The 14,109-nt window shown below is 35.9% G+C and overlaps 2 protein-coding genes across 5 annotated transcripts in view; one reads left to right on the top strand and one right to left on the bottom strand.

The window, feature by feature from the left end:
* LOC106177489 (uncharacterized) overlaps window positions 1-8,076 on the top strand; it is a 38,822-nt gene extending 30,746 nt beyond the window's left edge. Inside the window, exons 38-53 of the mRNA XM_087007873.1 lie at window positions 340-414; window positions 865-917; window positions 1,495-1,579; window positions 1,864-1,998; window positions 2,289-2,435; window positions 2,646-2,744; window positions 3,133-3,248; window positions 3,755-3,947; window positions 4,279-4,412; window positions 4,702-4,851; window positions 5,090-5,226; window positions 5,707-5,846; window positions 6,083-6,205; window positions 6,627-6,704; window positions 6,904-7,051; window positions 7,369-8,076. Of these exons, the coding sequence (XP_086863999.1) occupies window positions 340-414; window positions 865-917; window positions 1,495-1,579; window positions 1,864-1,998; window positions 2,289-2,435; window positions 2,646-2,744; window positions 3,133-3,248; window positions 3,755-3,947; window positions 4,279-4,412; window positions 4,702-4,851; window positions 5,090-5,226; window positions 5,707-5,846; window positions 6,083-6,205; window positions 6,627-6,704; window positions 6,904-7,051; window positions 7,369-7,556 (2,001 nt within the window). The 3' untranslated portion in view covers window positions 7,557-8,076. The remainder of the gene's footprint in view (window positions 1-339; window positions 415-864; window positions 918-1,494; window positions 1,580-1,863; window positions 1,999-2,288; window positions 2,436-2,645; window positions 2,745-3,132; window positions 3,249-3,754; window positions 3,948-4,278; window positions 4,413-4,701; window positions 4,852-5,089; window positions 5,227-5,706; window positions 5,847-6,082; window positions 6,206-6,626; window positions 6,705-6,903; window positions 7,052-7,368) is intronic.
* Window positions 8,077-8,617: 541 nt separating this feature from the next.
* The window catches only part of LOC106177511 (kelch-like protein 5), a 59,540-nt gene continuing 54,048 nt past the window's right edge, over window positions 8,618-14,109 (bottom strand). For all 4 annotated transcript variants that reach the window (XM_087008720.1, XM_013560302.2, XM_013560301.2 and 1 more), the window contains 3 exons: window positions 13,441-13,653; window positions 12,985-13,156; window positions 8,618-11,326 (listed from right to left, as the gene is read on the bottom strand). In XM_087008720.1, coding sequence (XP_086864846.1) covers window positions 11,258-11,326; window positions 12,985-13,156; window positions 13,441-13,653 — 454 coding nt within the window. In that variant the 3' untranslated portion in view covers window positions 8,618-11,257. The remainder of the gene's footprint in view (window positions 11,327-12,984; window positions 13,157-13,440; window positions 13,654-14,109) is intronic.

The raw sequence follows: 14,109 nt of genomic DNA, 5'->3' as shown, positions 1-14,109 counted from the left end.
GTATAAAGATTCATGGGGTCCTGATTATTTCAAAATATGTTTACCTTTTCTAGAAGACAAAATGTTGAAATAGCCCATTGCTGTTTGTGACAAAAAAATAAAGTCAGTTAGTTTAGTTCAATATTTTGATCCCAAGAGATGATACCTGTTAAATTTGAAAGCAACCATAGTTGTTACCATTTATTTCAATGCTTTAAGATATTGATGCCACATAATTTTTTCACAGCATCAATTTAATAACATGGTTTCTGTCATTTATAGAATATAGTTTTCTTTTAGAAATTAGACTGGCACTTTGAGAGTACTTGGTTCAAATTATTGTTCCTTTTTTCATTCCAGCATAGAAATGCCCTGCTAGACTTTACAAGAGCCATTCATCTGAAACCAGATACACATCACTATTATATGTACAGGGTGAGTAGAAATGTCTGTCATTCAAATTCAGGGATCATGTGGTTATTTGGAAGATTCCCACCCTGAGTTTCAGACTGTATTATGGGCTTGCTGACGGTAGAGGGGTTCAGTTTTCAGTGATCTCTGACCCTCAGGATGAGAGATTCCTGAAATTAAGGGAAATTTGATTTACCCATTTGCATCTATGAAAAACTTGGATAAGTCTCACTTTTATGTGTATAGAATGATTAAAAATCCACAATGTTATGGTAAGTTTATTTATAAATCTTTTCTGCTTCACTGAAAATGTGTACAGTTGACTACATGAGATAATGTTTCCGAAGAATCATCAACAAGTTTTTACTTTGTTAGTGTTTCTTCCTTATTATATTTGGTATGAATAATATATCAGTTTTTATGAATGAGAAAGTTTTTCACAAAATGTGAAGAAATTTTACTATTTTGCTTCAGGGTCAGCTTGTCCTTGAGATGGGAAACCTGGAATTGGCAGCTTTCTGTGTCAGGTAATTCCATAATGTAGAATAACACAAAGAGAAAACATTGCTTTGATAGGTCTGAAAAAATAAGATTTTTTTTAAATCAGTAAAATGTACTGCATTTTTTGTCTTTGACTGGGATATTGGAGAACTTAGTAAAGAATAAATGCCTTTTATACATGGTAAATACAGTTGTTACTGTTGCCATCAAGCAGTTTTCACTGTTAATGCATTAAATTGATAAATGTGTGACTTTATCATGTCAGAGCGCCGATTCATCAGGTGGTTTTGACTTTCATAATTATGTCATCACATTTGTATAATATTCTGTAAAAGAGGGGTTTTCATTGTCTCTAGATAGGATGATTAAATTAACCTTTACTTAGAGACTGCATAACATCAGTCATACATGATGATTCAATCCACCACCTGTGGACCCTGTTGACATGAATAGTGGTTTAGTGCCAGACCCAATCATCATGTTTAGCAGATGTTATGTTAAGAGTAATCTTATTTTATCATCCCATCTACAGACCATGTATTTTAAATGTATTTAAACAGACCATGTATTTTAAATATAATATTATTTATTGGATAATTTCAGACATGCGTCAGAGTTGAATGCTGGTTTGGGCCAGAGCCCCATGCAGCAGGCTGTGGTACAGTCCTTCCTTAAGAACTATGACAAGGTCAGTTATGTACCACCCAAATATGAGAATAGTCCAAAAAATGATGTCAGATCAAAATTATGAGACTTTATGAAATTTTTAATGGAAAGTTGTAACTGTAGAACATGTAGAGTTATGGGAAAAGTTTTGATTAAATTTGATGTGATAGTTTAGACATTTCCCTGTTGTCTGTCTACAATAATCATTGTGTGAACACAGAAATTGTACGTTCATTGGTAGTATGTAAATTGTATTAATTTATTTCTTTGTTTGTGTGTTTGTTCATTTTTTAAATTTTATTTTAGGCAATTGGAGCACTGGAGTCTGCCACCAGACAGAAGCCAGTGGCTTCCTTATTCACCCTGCTGGGTAAGACACAAATGAAAGCCAAACTGTGGAGAAATGCCATTGGGAACTTTGATAAGGCACTGGGCATTTTGGTATGTATTTGGTGGAAAAAAGGGGAATTGCTCATGTCTTTAAAAATGTTTTTAGTGAGACAGTTAAGATGTTTTGTTGTGTAAATTTAATTAAAATAAAAATTCAGTGAAAGTATTAGATATGCTGAGATAACAAATACATTGATTGAGGTGTGATCAGACAGTGATAATCATTAAAGTTTAAAACAAACTAAAGATGAAGATGAACTTATGGATGTAAATATTTCCTTAAAAATATAATTTAAACATTGCCACTGCATCTTTTTTAACAACTTTTTTGTTATTTCTAGAAACCTTGGTCTGATAAAGACTCATGGCCACACGAGGCAGCTGAGGTGCATTATCTGATTGGCATGTGTAATATGGAACTGCGCGGTTATCTTGAAGCTCATGAAGCATTTAACAATGCCATCAAAGTGGATGGCACTAATGCTGAGGTAAGAGACTGTGAACGAAAATTACTTGCAAATTTCAAACACCAATTAATTCATCCCAGGTAAGATCATTTTTGACTATAAAAGCAGACAGTCCATATTAAGACCATTTCTATAATGATTTTGACCATGTAAGATCATTTTTGATGTGAAGTTGCAGATTCAGACCATTTCAGGCACACTTGTGTTTATTATTAATGCTGCATATTTTAGGCATTCTACCAGAGAGGACTGTCCAGAATTCGCCTAAAACAAGGCAAAGGTATTCAGGACTTCAACAGGGCTTTGGCATTGGATCCAAAGATATTCCAGGTAGGGTCTTAAATGCATTGGTCTTGATGATGGATGTATGATATTTTATATTCATATTTATTTGACCAAAACAGATTTATTTCACTGATATTCTATTTGAAAAGAAGTACATTCTCAGCCATATATATTCTTAGTTGTCTACTGAAAATATTTGAGCACAATATTTTGCCAGCTTGTTAACATTGATATCTTACCTATAGATGATGACACTGTCTTTGTGCATGTACTGTTTTACTGGTATCAAGAAGAACTGGGAATTAAGACTTTAAAAAAAGGGGGGAGAGAATGGAAAAAGGGGAGGGGGGGGTATAAATACTTTGAAAAAAACATTATTTTTCCTTAAGACTTTTTCAAATGACTTTATTCTTTGTCTCAATCCTTCACACAGGTTTATCTGAGCAGAGCAGCCTACTATGGTCTAAGAGGACAATACAGCAAAGCTATTCTCAACTGCAATGAAGCCATCAAGCTACAACCCAACAGTGTCAGAGCATACTTGTTCAGGTACAGTATCCTTTTATGTTGTCTGGCGTGACATGGTTGTCAAGTGATACAATAATTGTATGAAGACAATCTCCCCCAGTCCTCCCAATTAAAAATTCAGAGGAAAAGTTTTATTATTATTATTATTATTATTTTTTTTTTTTTTTGGGGGGGGGGGGGGGTCCAGGGGGAGATTATATACTTGTTGCCGGTCTAAAGTATTTGTTGTGAATACAGCTTTTCTCTATTCTAAGCTATATTTGCTTCTCCATCTTGAAATTCCTTAAAAAGATAACAACAAGTACAACAAATAAAGTTGACTGATACATAGCCATTTAAGGCTATTTTTATTCATCCCAACAACAAATAAATTTTTACAATTTTAATTTAACTGATCAACTTTACTTTTTCCACCTTGGTCCAGACTTTGGAGGATGGTCTTTGATTCCACCCTTAGCAAAATACCTTGGGGCTGGTTTATTATTGAAAGCTCAATACATTAATTCACAGCAGCATTCTTCTTATAGAGGGGCCCTGAAATACCACATCAAGGCATACCAGCTTGCTATACGAGACCTGACCAAGGCCACTAGTATTGACAGCACATGTGCTTTAGCCTACTTCAACAGAGCTGTTTGTTACCATGACAGCAAGAACCATGCAAAGGCACTGCAAGATTATGGGATAGTTCTGTTGCTAGGGGATGCTTTGAGACTCAAGGTGATTTCTTATGAAATGTTTTTGTCCAAGATGTTAAAACTTTTATTTGAACTATGTTGAATTTAAAATTGCTACACATCATGGCTTGCAGAAAAACTGTTCATTTTGCCTCCTAACGTATTGTTGCATTAAGGTTTTGATCGTAATTTTTCAATTTTTATGAAAAAAGATTATTTATACAAGATCCAAAGATGTTTATTCTGTAATCCAAGGCCCCTGACCAAAAATAAAATTTCATTATGTTTTAACAACTAGTAGCAATGCTCTAAATATATGTGTACACAGAAAAAATTCATGGACATTACATAATATTACTTTTCCCTAATAATAGGTTTTGATCAATCGTGGTCTGCTGTACTTTGACCGAGATGACTACAGAAATGCTCTACAAGACTTCCTGCTGGCCGCAAAGATTGACGCCAAGAACTGCAAGATCTACCACACTATAGGACTCTGCTATCACAAGTAAGTCCATTGGATAAATTTCAAGTCTTACTATGTCTCCAAAAAAGTGTGAGTGCTGCGTCTCAGACTCTGACTACGAGAGTTGTAAGATACACTAAACCACAGGTCTTTGTCATCAACACCTGTATGTGATGTTAAGGCAGCCTGCCAATTTAACATTGTCTTCATGCCAATTGCCAGTAGAATTGAATTCAGGCCAATGAAAAATTTTAAAAGATAATTACTGGTCACAATATCTGCTCTGGGTCATTAGCCTCACTAACCTGTATACCTGTAATTGACCACATTTGTGTTGTGTTATCAGGTTGAGCTGCCTGGAGGATGCTGTGAAAGCCTTCTCAGTGGCCCTAACTCTGGACAAGTTCTTCCTAGAGGGGTACATTGGTCGAGGTAATGTCCTCATGGATTACGGACATGATGCTGGCCTCAAGTTTGCAAGGTATGGGTATTGCTCTAAAATGTCAAACAACAATGTTATTGCAATGATACATTCTATCACAATTTATCAATTTCAGTCAGGAACAAAACACACCTTCAGGTAATTTTTTCGGTTACATCCAATGTTTTATCTTAAGTATAATTATGAGTTTTTTTATGAATAACCGATATCTGCCTGAAGTACCACCAACCTTTGTGTACTTATGCTACCACATTGAAATAAGAAATCATTCTTCCAGGCGTGATTATGAGCGTGCCCTGCAACTGAACCCCATCTACCTCCCTGCGCGTGTGAACCTGGCTTACAACCTCCAAGTGTGTGGGAAATATATGCATGCCTGGAGACAGTTCACTGCCGCCCTCACTGCTAACCCATGTAAGTATACCACTGTTATACTGAGTTATCACATATAACCACATGCAGTTATCACTGCTAACCCATGTAATATACCACTCTTATACCGAGTAAGTGCTTATCACTAATGTTATCTCATGTAGATGTACATGTAGATGTAAGGTTAGTACTCGTATACCAAGTTTTCACCAATAAGTATGGTTATTGATTTAAGTATATGTAAGTATACCACACATACTACAGTTATCACTACAAGTACATGTGAGTATACCACTGTTATACCATTAGTTATCACATATCACACCAGTTAACACTGACTAAAAGTATATGAAAGTACACTGTTATACCAAGTTATCACGTACAGTTATCACCAGCAGTATGTGTAAATACATTGTAAAACATGTACCATGTCATCACATCACTACAGTAAAGACTACTAGTACTGATCATCACTATAAGTCCATGTAAGAAATTTTGAATCTATTTTTTGTATAATTTTAGACTACAAGCCAGCACTAGAGGGCAGAGCTATAGTCAACCTCCAAATGAGTGATACATTTGCAGCATTCCAAGATATCAATGCCTCAGTAAGGGTGGTGCCCTCTGCTGAACTGCTCACCAATAGAGGGGTCATCCATCAGGTAAGTGAGGGTCTTTAAGGCATTGTCCATCAGGTTAATTCATCAGTACTTTTATGTTCATTTTTTCTTTAGTTCTTACCTCTGAAAGAAAAAACAATTCCTGATACTTGTATTTTCATATATTTGTTGTCTGGATAAATTGTTGTCTCAATGGTTTGAGTTCATCTTCTTATGCTGTTGATGCCTTGAATAAGATGTAGTTTGGTCCAAATTAATGTTTCATTTGTATTTTACAGTTTATGGGAGACAAGGCCAATGCCATGCGAGATTACCAGCAAGCCATCTCTATTGACCCGTCCCATGCCTTGGCCTACTTCAATGCAGCCAACATCTACTTCCAGATGAGGCAGTTTAAACAGGTATGAGGATCAGTTAATATGAGACCCATTGCATGAAATTTAACAGTTGACTAGTATTAGTAGAGTCCGTGAAGGCTCAGCCCTCGGGCAAGGGGGCTGGGGGTAGTGGAGGGTTTCAGGGGTTGTACATCAATGTAGTTGTGTTCTGTGAGAGATCTATTTTGTTACAGTGTCCTCCATGCTAAATTCCCATTTCAGATGTACAGGTTAATTTTAAAAGTAAAGGAGAAGTAACCTCAGGTGTTATATAGCTTATGCTGACTTTTAGAAACCAGCCACTATACACTGAAAAATGTACAATTGAATTTCACCTTTACAAAATTTGTTTTGTGTATCTGTTTTGATGTGTATTAATCTGTGCCAAAATGCTTTAATTAAGATTTAAAGTTTTTGTTTCACCTTTAATTCTCTATTTTTCCAGGCCCATGCTCACTATGACAAAGCCATTTTGTTCAATCCCAAAGACGAGTCAGCACTTCTGAACAGAGCCATTACTAAGGTAGGGAATTTGCTTAAAGAAAAGTCACACAAGTATGTGATGTTTTTATACATACATTTTCAGAATTTTCTGAACTTTGAGTATTTGTGATCAAAAATCCTTAAGTAAAAATTGCTATGAGGCAATCCAAGACAGACAACAGTGATAACTTTTATCCCCCAGTGATACATAATTTACAATGAATTACTGTCCCTTTCAGGTGCTGTTGCGAGATTCTTCTGGTGCCTTGGATGATTTCAAGGCTGCTGTCAAACTGAGCCCACATTCTGCTCATATGTACTTCAACAGAGGAAACCTGTACTCTTCCCTCAAACAGTTTGACAAGGCTGAGAAAGATTATACAAAAGGTAACACTGACACTTCTCTAATAATTACCGCTATTTTACTTTTTTCATTTGTGTATAATACAAAATTTAGTTGTTAATGAATAAAATTATAATCCTAAAAATGAAAATGATAATTTGATAATAATGAAAATGATATTAATGAAAAGTATAATTAAGCTTAATTTTAAAAGAATTATAAGTTATTATGATTAATATTGTCATTATTACTTTTGTTGTCTCAACTATTGTAATTATTTAAAATTATCATTATTATTAGTAATTACTATTATAAGTAAAAAGCCCCATCATAGTTATTATTATTATTATCTTCACTACAGCCTTGACTTTGCAACCTGATGATGCTCTGGTTTACAAAAGGCGTGCAGATGTCCGTGGAAAGCTTGGGAAGAAAGCAGAAGCCATTGCTGACTATAAATATGCTATTGAAATCCAAAGCAAGAAAAGAGCCACCATTGATGCTAACTCTGTCACGTTCAAGCCTGGGTCAAATATAAGAGATCAGTGAATGGAAGAGTTGCTGGTTTTGTTAACAAACTGCATTTAATTTAATAAACTTCTGAATTCCAGGCCTACGATTTACAGGGCTACATGCAGAAATTTTCCAAGATTTCTTAACAAAGACAATTACCCTGTGGCCACATGCACTGTACTGACATTAATCTGTGATATGATCTCAGAAATCCATTTAATACAATTGTAATGAAAAGTCCAATCATTATTATAAATACATATTTTAAAGGTGAAATGACCAGGTTTTTTAAAAAGAGAGTTGAGAACATTGTCATAGTTTGGGACCAATGAATAGTATACTAAAAACTTTTTTTTCTTTTGGGGGGGAGGAAGGGAGGCTGGAGAGAGACACTTAAAAGGAGCCAAAACACCAAACTTAAAATGCTGTGATTTTGTACAGTTTTACATTGATGTTTCTTTATGTTATAAAGTTTAAATTTATTTTTAAAAGTGTACATACTTATTGTATATATGTACGTTGCTGTATTTGTAGCATAAATACATGCTTGACTGGAGCTATTGTTATGTTCATTTCTACTAAGTATTATAGTTTAATATAAACCTTAACGTATCCATGGCTCTTTCAAAGCAAGGGGATATGTAGTAGCTGTCACAACTACCATATATTGCCAGACTTTTTGTACCATCATTGCACATTGCAAAATTCTCATTAAAGAGATATAAATACCAGGATGTTTAGATGACAGGTAAGTTTTGATATGTAATTTAAATTGATGGACACGTACTGTAGCATAATGGCCAGAGAGAGCTGTGCCATTTACAATATCCAATTCTAAACACACATTCATGCTTAGTATTATTACAAAGTGAACATGACAGGTCTCATTTTTTATTTTGCAGGCAAATCTATTCATTTTCAAATGTTGATGTCCTTTCCATCAACTTATATCAATTTGGAACATGTTAATCATTTGCTGATGGACCTAGATATTTCAGACAACTGATAAACTGCAAAATTTAGTGAAAGCCACGTGATAGTTTTACTGTTATATAGATATGATTGCATTCTTTAAACAAACACAAACAAAAACGTAATATATTTTGAAACTTTATTACTAAATTTAACTGTGTTCATATAATGTTATAACAGTTTACAAATACAATTGCACTTGTGAGAAACACGACTGAGGGGGTCAAAGCATTTGTTGCACTTGACACAACATATAGACCAATGAAATACTGATATGACCTCTTGACATCATGTGTTTAGACAAGAAATATTCTTGACTGCAAAGAGGTCTTAAATGTGTTAGCACATGACCAGATATCTTAAGGAGCAACGGTGCCTCTATTCTGGCTGCCTAGTGACTTTTGATGGATTTCTTAAATCAACTTGGTATGACAGCAGGAACCCATTTCACAAAAAGTCTCAAGTCAGCTTTTAGACTGAAATCTTAGCCCAAATCGTGTTACACAAAGGCTGCTCAATTTATTTTTGGTCTTTTTTCTTAGCCTCATACATGCATTGTGATGGTCTCAGTGGCAACTTTAGCCCATTTAGGAATTTCAAATACATTTATTGTGGACCATCTTTCGTAAAGCTCCTAAGTCAATACGGGAAAGTGGACTGCACTGCTGTCCAACTTTAGCAGTAAAACTTAAGTTCAAAAACTTTTTGTGTGATACAGGTCCCTGCATCATAACAATGAAGACAAAAGTTGCAGTAAACTTGCGCTTTGTCCTAGTTATATGTCAAAAAGCCACCAAAAGCAGCCTGTCCGTTCTGTCCATGATTGAAACTGAATTTTAAACTATCATAAAATGAAAAACAAAGAAATATACCCCAATATCACTGGTGAAACTGCTCTTCTCTAGCCCGCGGTGCAGAATGGTTCTCCATTTCACAGCAACTGGGGTTTACTGACCAAAAAGAGGATATATTCTGAAATGTTTGGGGATGAAAATAACATCACTAATTACCTGTCTCTACTGTCACATCTTTGGGTACTAAGTTCAAAATCTTATACTTCCCTAGGTTAAATCTGTTGAGCCTAAAATGTTCCCTTACTTAACTGAAGCTGCCTTTGCTTGACCTTTTTCAATTTTTTTTCTCTTCATCAGATCACCTTGGAAATTAAAACTCCCTTACATTCTCCAGAATAAAAAACACCTGCTTTCACCACTTATTGCTTGATGAAGTATAATACATATTTACAAAAGAAGCCATAACCTGTTGATATTAACTATAACAAGATGGCAAGGATGACCTTGCAGTATTTACAGATGACATGTTTTGAAACTTTTCCTTCACAGAAGGATTCAGGCATACATCAAAATTGGCTACTTCACTTAAGTGGATTACACCCTACCAATTGTTAGTAAGCTAAATCAAAAAAGCATGGGTAACGAAAAAACTAGCTGCTGAGTCTAGATTCTTCAGCACATTTAATGCTACAAATATGCCAAACAATCATCAAACGCATAAGACTATCATGACTGCTCTGATTTGCTGGGCTTATGTTCAAAGTTTGAAATAAAATATTTTCTACTCTGTCCCATAGCAGACTACTTGAACAAAGGTCATTAAATTATTGCCAAAATGCAGCCAAATGTCGTCTGACTGATCTTTCATAATACATACAAATATTCTTTCACTAGAGTTTCACTATGAGATTTTTAAAAAATATGTGAATATTTTAGAAGATACCAGCTCTCCTGTACTTAGTTCTTCCCAAGCTTCATGGACAGATCTAATTATGCTGCAAAATCAGACGCTAATAAATATAATAACAAGAGAGTATTTCATCCTCATTAGAACATGATATCAATATAAATCACATTCTTCATCATTACTGCCCACTGCATCATTTTTCCCCTCTCCCCTTCACTTTTCTTCACCTGTAAACCATATCACTCAAACAATTAAGATTGAGATCACAATCAGAAAAGCGTGTATAAACTGACTCTGTCAGTATTGAGAAGACGAGTGTGGAAACGCCGTGCATTCAAGAAAGGCACTCTTAAAAATTGATTGCATATTTCAGAACAGGTGCATGGGTGCATACTTCAACAACGAAGCACAGCTTCAGATGTTAACAATGTTTGACGGAAAAGAAATATCTTCAACATGAACCCTTCTATGATGTCAGTTGGAAAGTACTAAAAGATAAGACATAACAGCTGAATGTAAACTGCAGTTTTACCAGGGCCATCTTCAATTCTCTGAAAGACCATAATGCACACTAATGGTAAAGTGAAACCAGTTTTCAAATATAGATGGCAGCACAGTTCCACTATAAATGACAGCCTGATACACTTCTAAAAGGCCATTCACAGCCAATCAAAATGGAAGCTGGCAACATCTTCCCACTACAGCAAAAGACTTTTGGATCACATAGCAAGCTGTGTGAGAATTTTTCGAAGGAAATTTTCCTCTGAGTGTGCAAGTTTGGAAGCCATGTTAACACTGTGGAAATGAGAGCAGCGTCTCTAAGATACACTTCTTCTTCAAAGTGCCGTCTCCAAAGGTGGGGGCTGTTCTTCTTTTATAATTTGTAAAGACCTCTTGAACAGCTCCCCCTCTGATCCAGAAGAGTCACTCTCATTGGCCAGGAATATGGAATTTAGAGGTAGCGCGGGGGTGAGACGGGGGCTGCGTCTCTGAGCCGGGGAGATCCTGCATTTTCCATCTGCGGGCCACAGCGAGGCCCCGTACCGTGACCCGCAAGCCTCCTGTCAAATGAGCTGTGTGTGCCGTATGTGAACCACACACGCACCTGCACGCCCCGTGCACAATGGAGAGACCTGAAACAATAGAGATACATCTCACTGAATGACAAGTTTTGTAAAACGAAAACAGTAAAATTTAATGTTGGTCATTTTTTAGTATATTTATATGTTTTTAAAACCATGGTAGATGGCTAGAACAAAAGACCCAGATGTGGTGTACCATGCATGAATGTGAGTTTTAACACACTTTGTGACACCTGGGTCTCTGGTTCTTAACTTGGAGAGCTCTTCAGTTCTATGTCATCACTGCCTTGACCTTAACCCAGTCTTCATCAGAAGCCTGTCAACTGAGCAGGCTTATTATTTCTGATTTGCACAAAAGTTCTAGATCTCTGAGGAACAAATTAGTAGGAGACTAATCAGTCAAATGGACAATCCATCACTCAGAACTCAACACAGCAATTCTGTGCTGCCGTACACACAGACAGCAGAGAAAGTGCAATTAATTCTCAATCGTTAAAATTAGGATTAACAGAAGAGATTACCAGTCATCCATCTAATGGGTTCGTGTGGTGAGTTTTGATTGAATCATTGCCCATTCTCATTATGTGTGTGTGTGTGTGTGTGTGTGTGTGTGTGTGTGTGTGTGTGTGCCAGTGTGATTCATCTTACTGGTGAAATATGAAAACTGAAGGTATATACTGCAAGAAGCACATCAAGTCAAGGAAATGACATGGAAGCCAACTGCAAATAAAGAAGCACTTGAATGCCCTCTTAGTGAATGCTTTAGTGCTATGCACTTTTCACAAATTACCTGCAACACTTGTAAGGACTCATTTCAGTAATACAACCCATTTTATAATACTGATATCAGCCCACTGAACACTCAGAAAATCCCATTTTTTTATCAACAACTGCTCCCAAAATGTGGTTACATATATTACCGACACCATAAGGTACCAAATCTCTTCAAGAAACCCCCTTCCAAGTTTTCCAGCCAAAACATAATTCTGCCTATTTCCCTAAAGTCTCATATATTTAGTTTTTTTCCTTCTTTCCATGTTCATCTCATCAATCAAATCGAAGTCCCATTAATAAATCAACAGACTTCATGTAACAATTAAAATCCAGCTCCCAAATTGGAAACCATTTACTTTCATTTATTTCCCCAGAGAGCCGAGGTTGTGAAGAAACTCATTTCTCATCATGGGTCTGTGCAATCTACTTTGTGTGCACCAGAAAACAATCACGGTCACACTCAGTATGTTACACCTGCTATATTATGGCTAAGAATAACACAATTTAAGTAGAATGTATATCCTGATGCTTATGCAGATGTGCAAGCTCAGGAAAAAAGGAAAGAAGTAATTTTGACTGCAGATAATATTTTGGCAGAATATATTTGGTGTGGGGGGGGGGGGGGTTGCTAGAATTTTTGCCACAATATATTGTGTCAAATTCATCTTTTCTGTATATAATGAAGTCTTTACAAATATATTTACAAATATTAATTCAATAATAATGAACATGTATGAGAAGCATGCATCTGTTATAGAATAATCCATCAATAATTAAATCAGTCCCCGAAGCATGTCATCTTCAGTAACAATTCATGTAACAATTATATATATACGAGACTAAGGGGAAATTCATAGGCAGTATTATATTTTGGCTGGAAAACTTGGAAGGGGATTTGTTGAAGGGATTTGGATACCTAGTTGTTTAAAATCTACCTTTGTCCATTCATTGGTATTTGGATCGTAGCATTCCACATCAGCGAGGTACTGCGTCCCGTCATATCCACCCACACAGAACAGCCGGTCCCCCAGGGCACACATCCCCACAGCATCCCTCATAGAGCTGATGGGGGCCACCGTGGTCCATACGTCTGTCTTGGGGTCATATCTGGAGGTAAGAAAATAGTGCAACATATATAACATGTATAATATGAGTACTACCACTTATGAAAAACATGACTGGATGACTTATATTATAATAATAATAATAATTCATTGTCATTTTTATACAGTAAAAGTATTAGATAAAAATAAATATGATCTTATCTACATAGTAAGTACAACATAACATCCTTCAGAGTTGGCGTAAGCTACTATGTTCCTTGCAATTATCTGATATAAGGCATATCTGGGTACCATCTTCTTACCCTTTACACTATACACTATACTAACCTTTCAACACAGTCAAATCTACTGGAAGTCGGATTACTGGCCGGAGCATCATGGCCGCCCACTGCATAGAGAAACCCATTAAAAGAGGCCACACCCACCCCGCCACGCCTCTTGGACATAGGCGCGCAGAGGTTCCATTTGTTGGTGTGAGGATCAAAACACTCCATGGACCTGAGACATGAGCTGCCATCGCGGCCACCAACTGCATACAATCTGAAAATTGTCATATTAGATATGATAACTACTTGCTTCAATTGAACAAAATGTATTTATTGTATTCTCCAAAACAAATATTTTATGCATTGACTTGAAAGTCCTGAAAAAGGAGTTGGCTTCTAGTCAAGAAGTGCATTTTGTTAGTGACTAAAATGATAGATTTTCGAAAGTGAAACAATAAAATGAGTGAGACATTTCGAAATTCAAGGGATTACCAGATTATAGATACATTTTTACTAGAATCCTTGAAAACTGAAAAATGATTTCATTCTTAGTCTATTTCTATCATATGCTTTTAATATAATTCTTTTTTTTAATCTTAAATTGTTTGATTTCACCCTGACTTAAGACATTCTAATACTTGATAAAAGAAATCATAAAAGTTCTGAAAGAAGCTTCAGCTTTCTGCTGAGGTCTTAATAGTTTTCACTGTGTCCAACAGATGGCACTGGC

Source organism: Lingula anatina, chromosome 3, assembly GCF_051362555.1.
Source record: "Lingula anatina isolate TDL-2025a chromosome 3, LinAna3.0, whole genome shotgun sequence".
Classification (NCBI taxonomy): domain Eukaryota; kingdom Metazoa; phylum Brachiopoda; class Lingulata; order Lingulida; family Lingulidae; genus Lingula; species Lingula anatina.
This window is presented reverse-complemented; position numbering and strand designations above follow the sequence as displayed.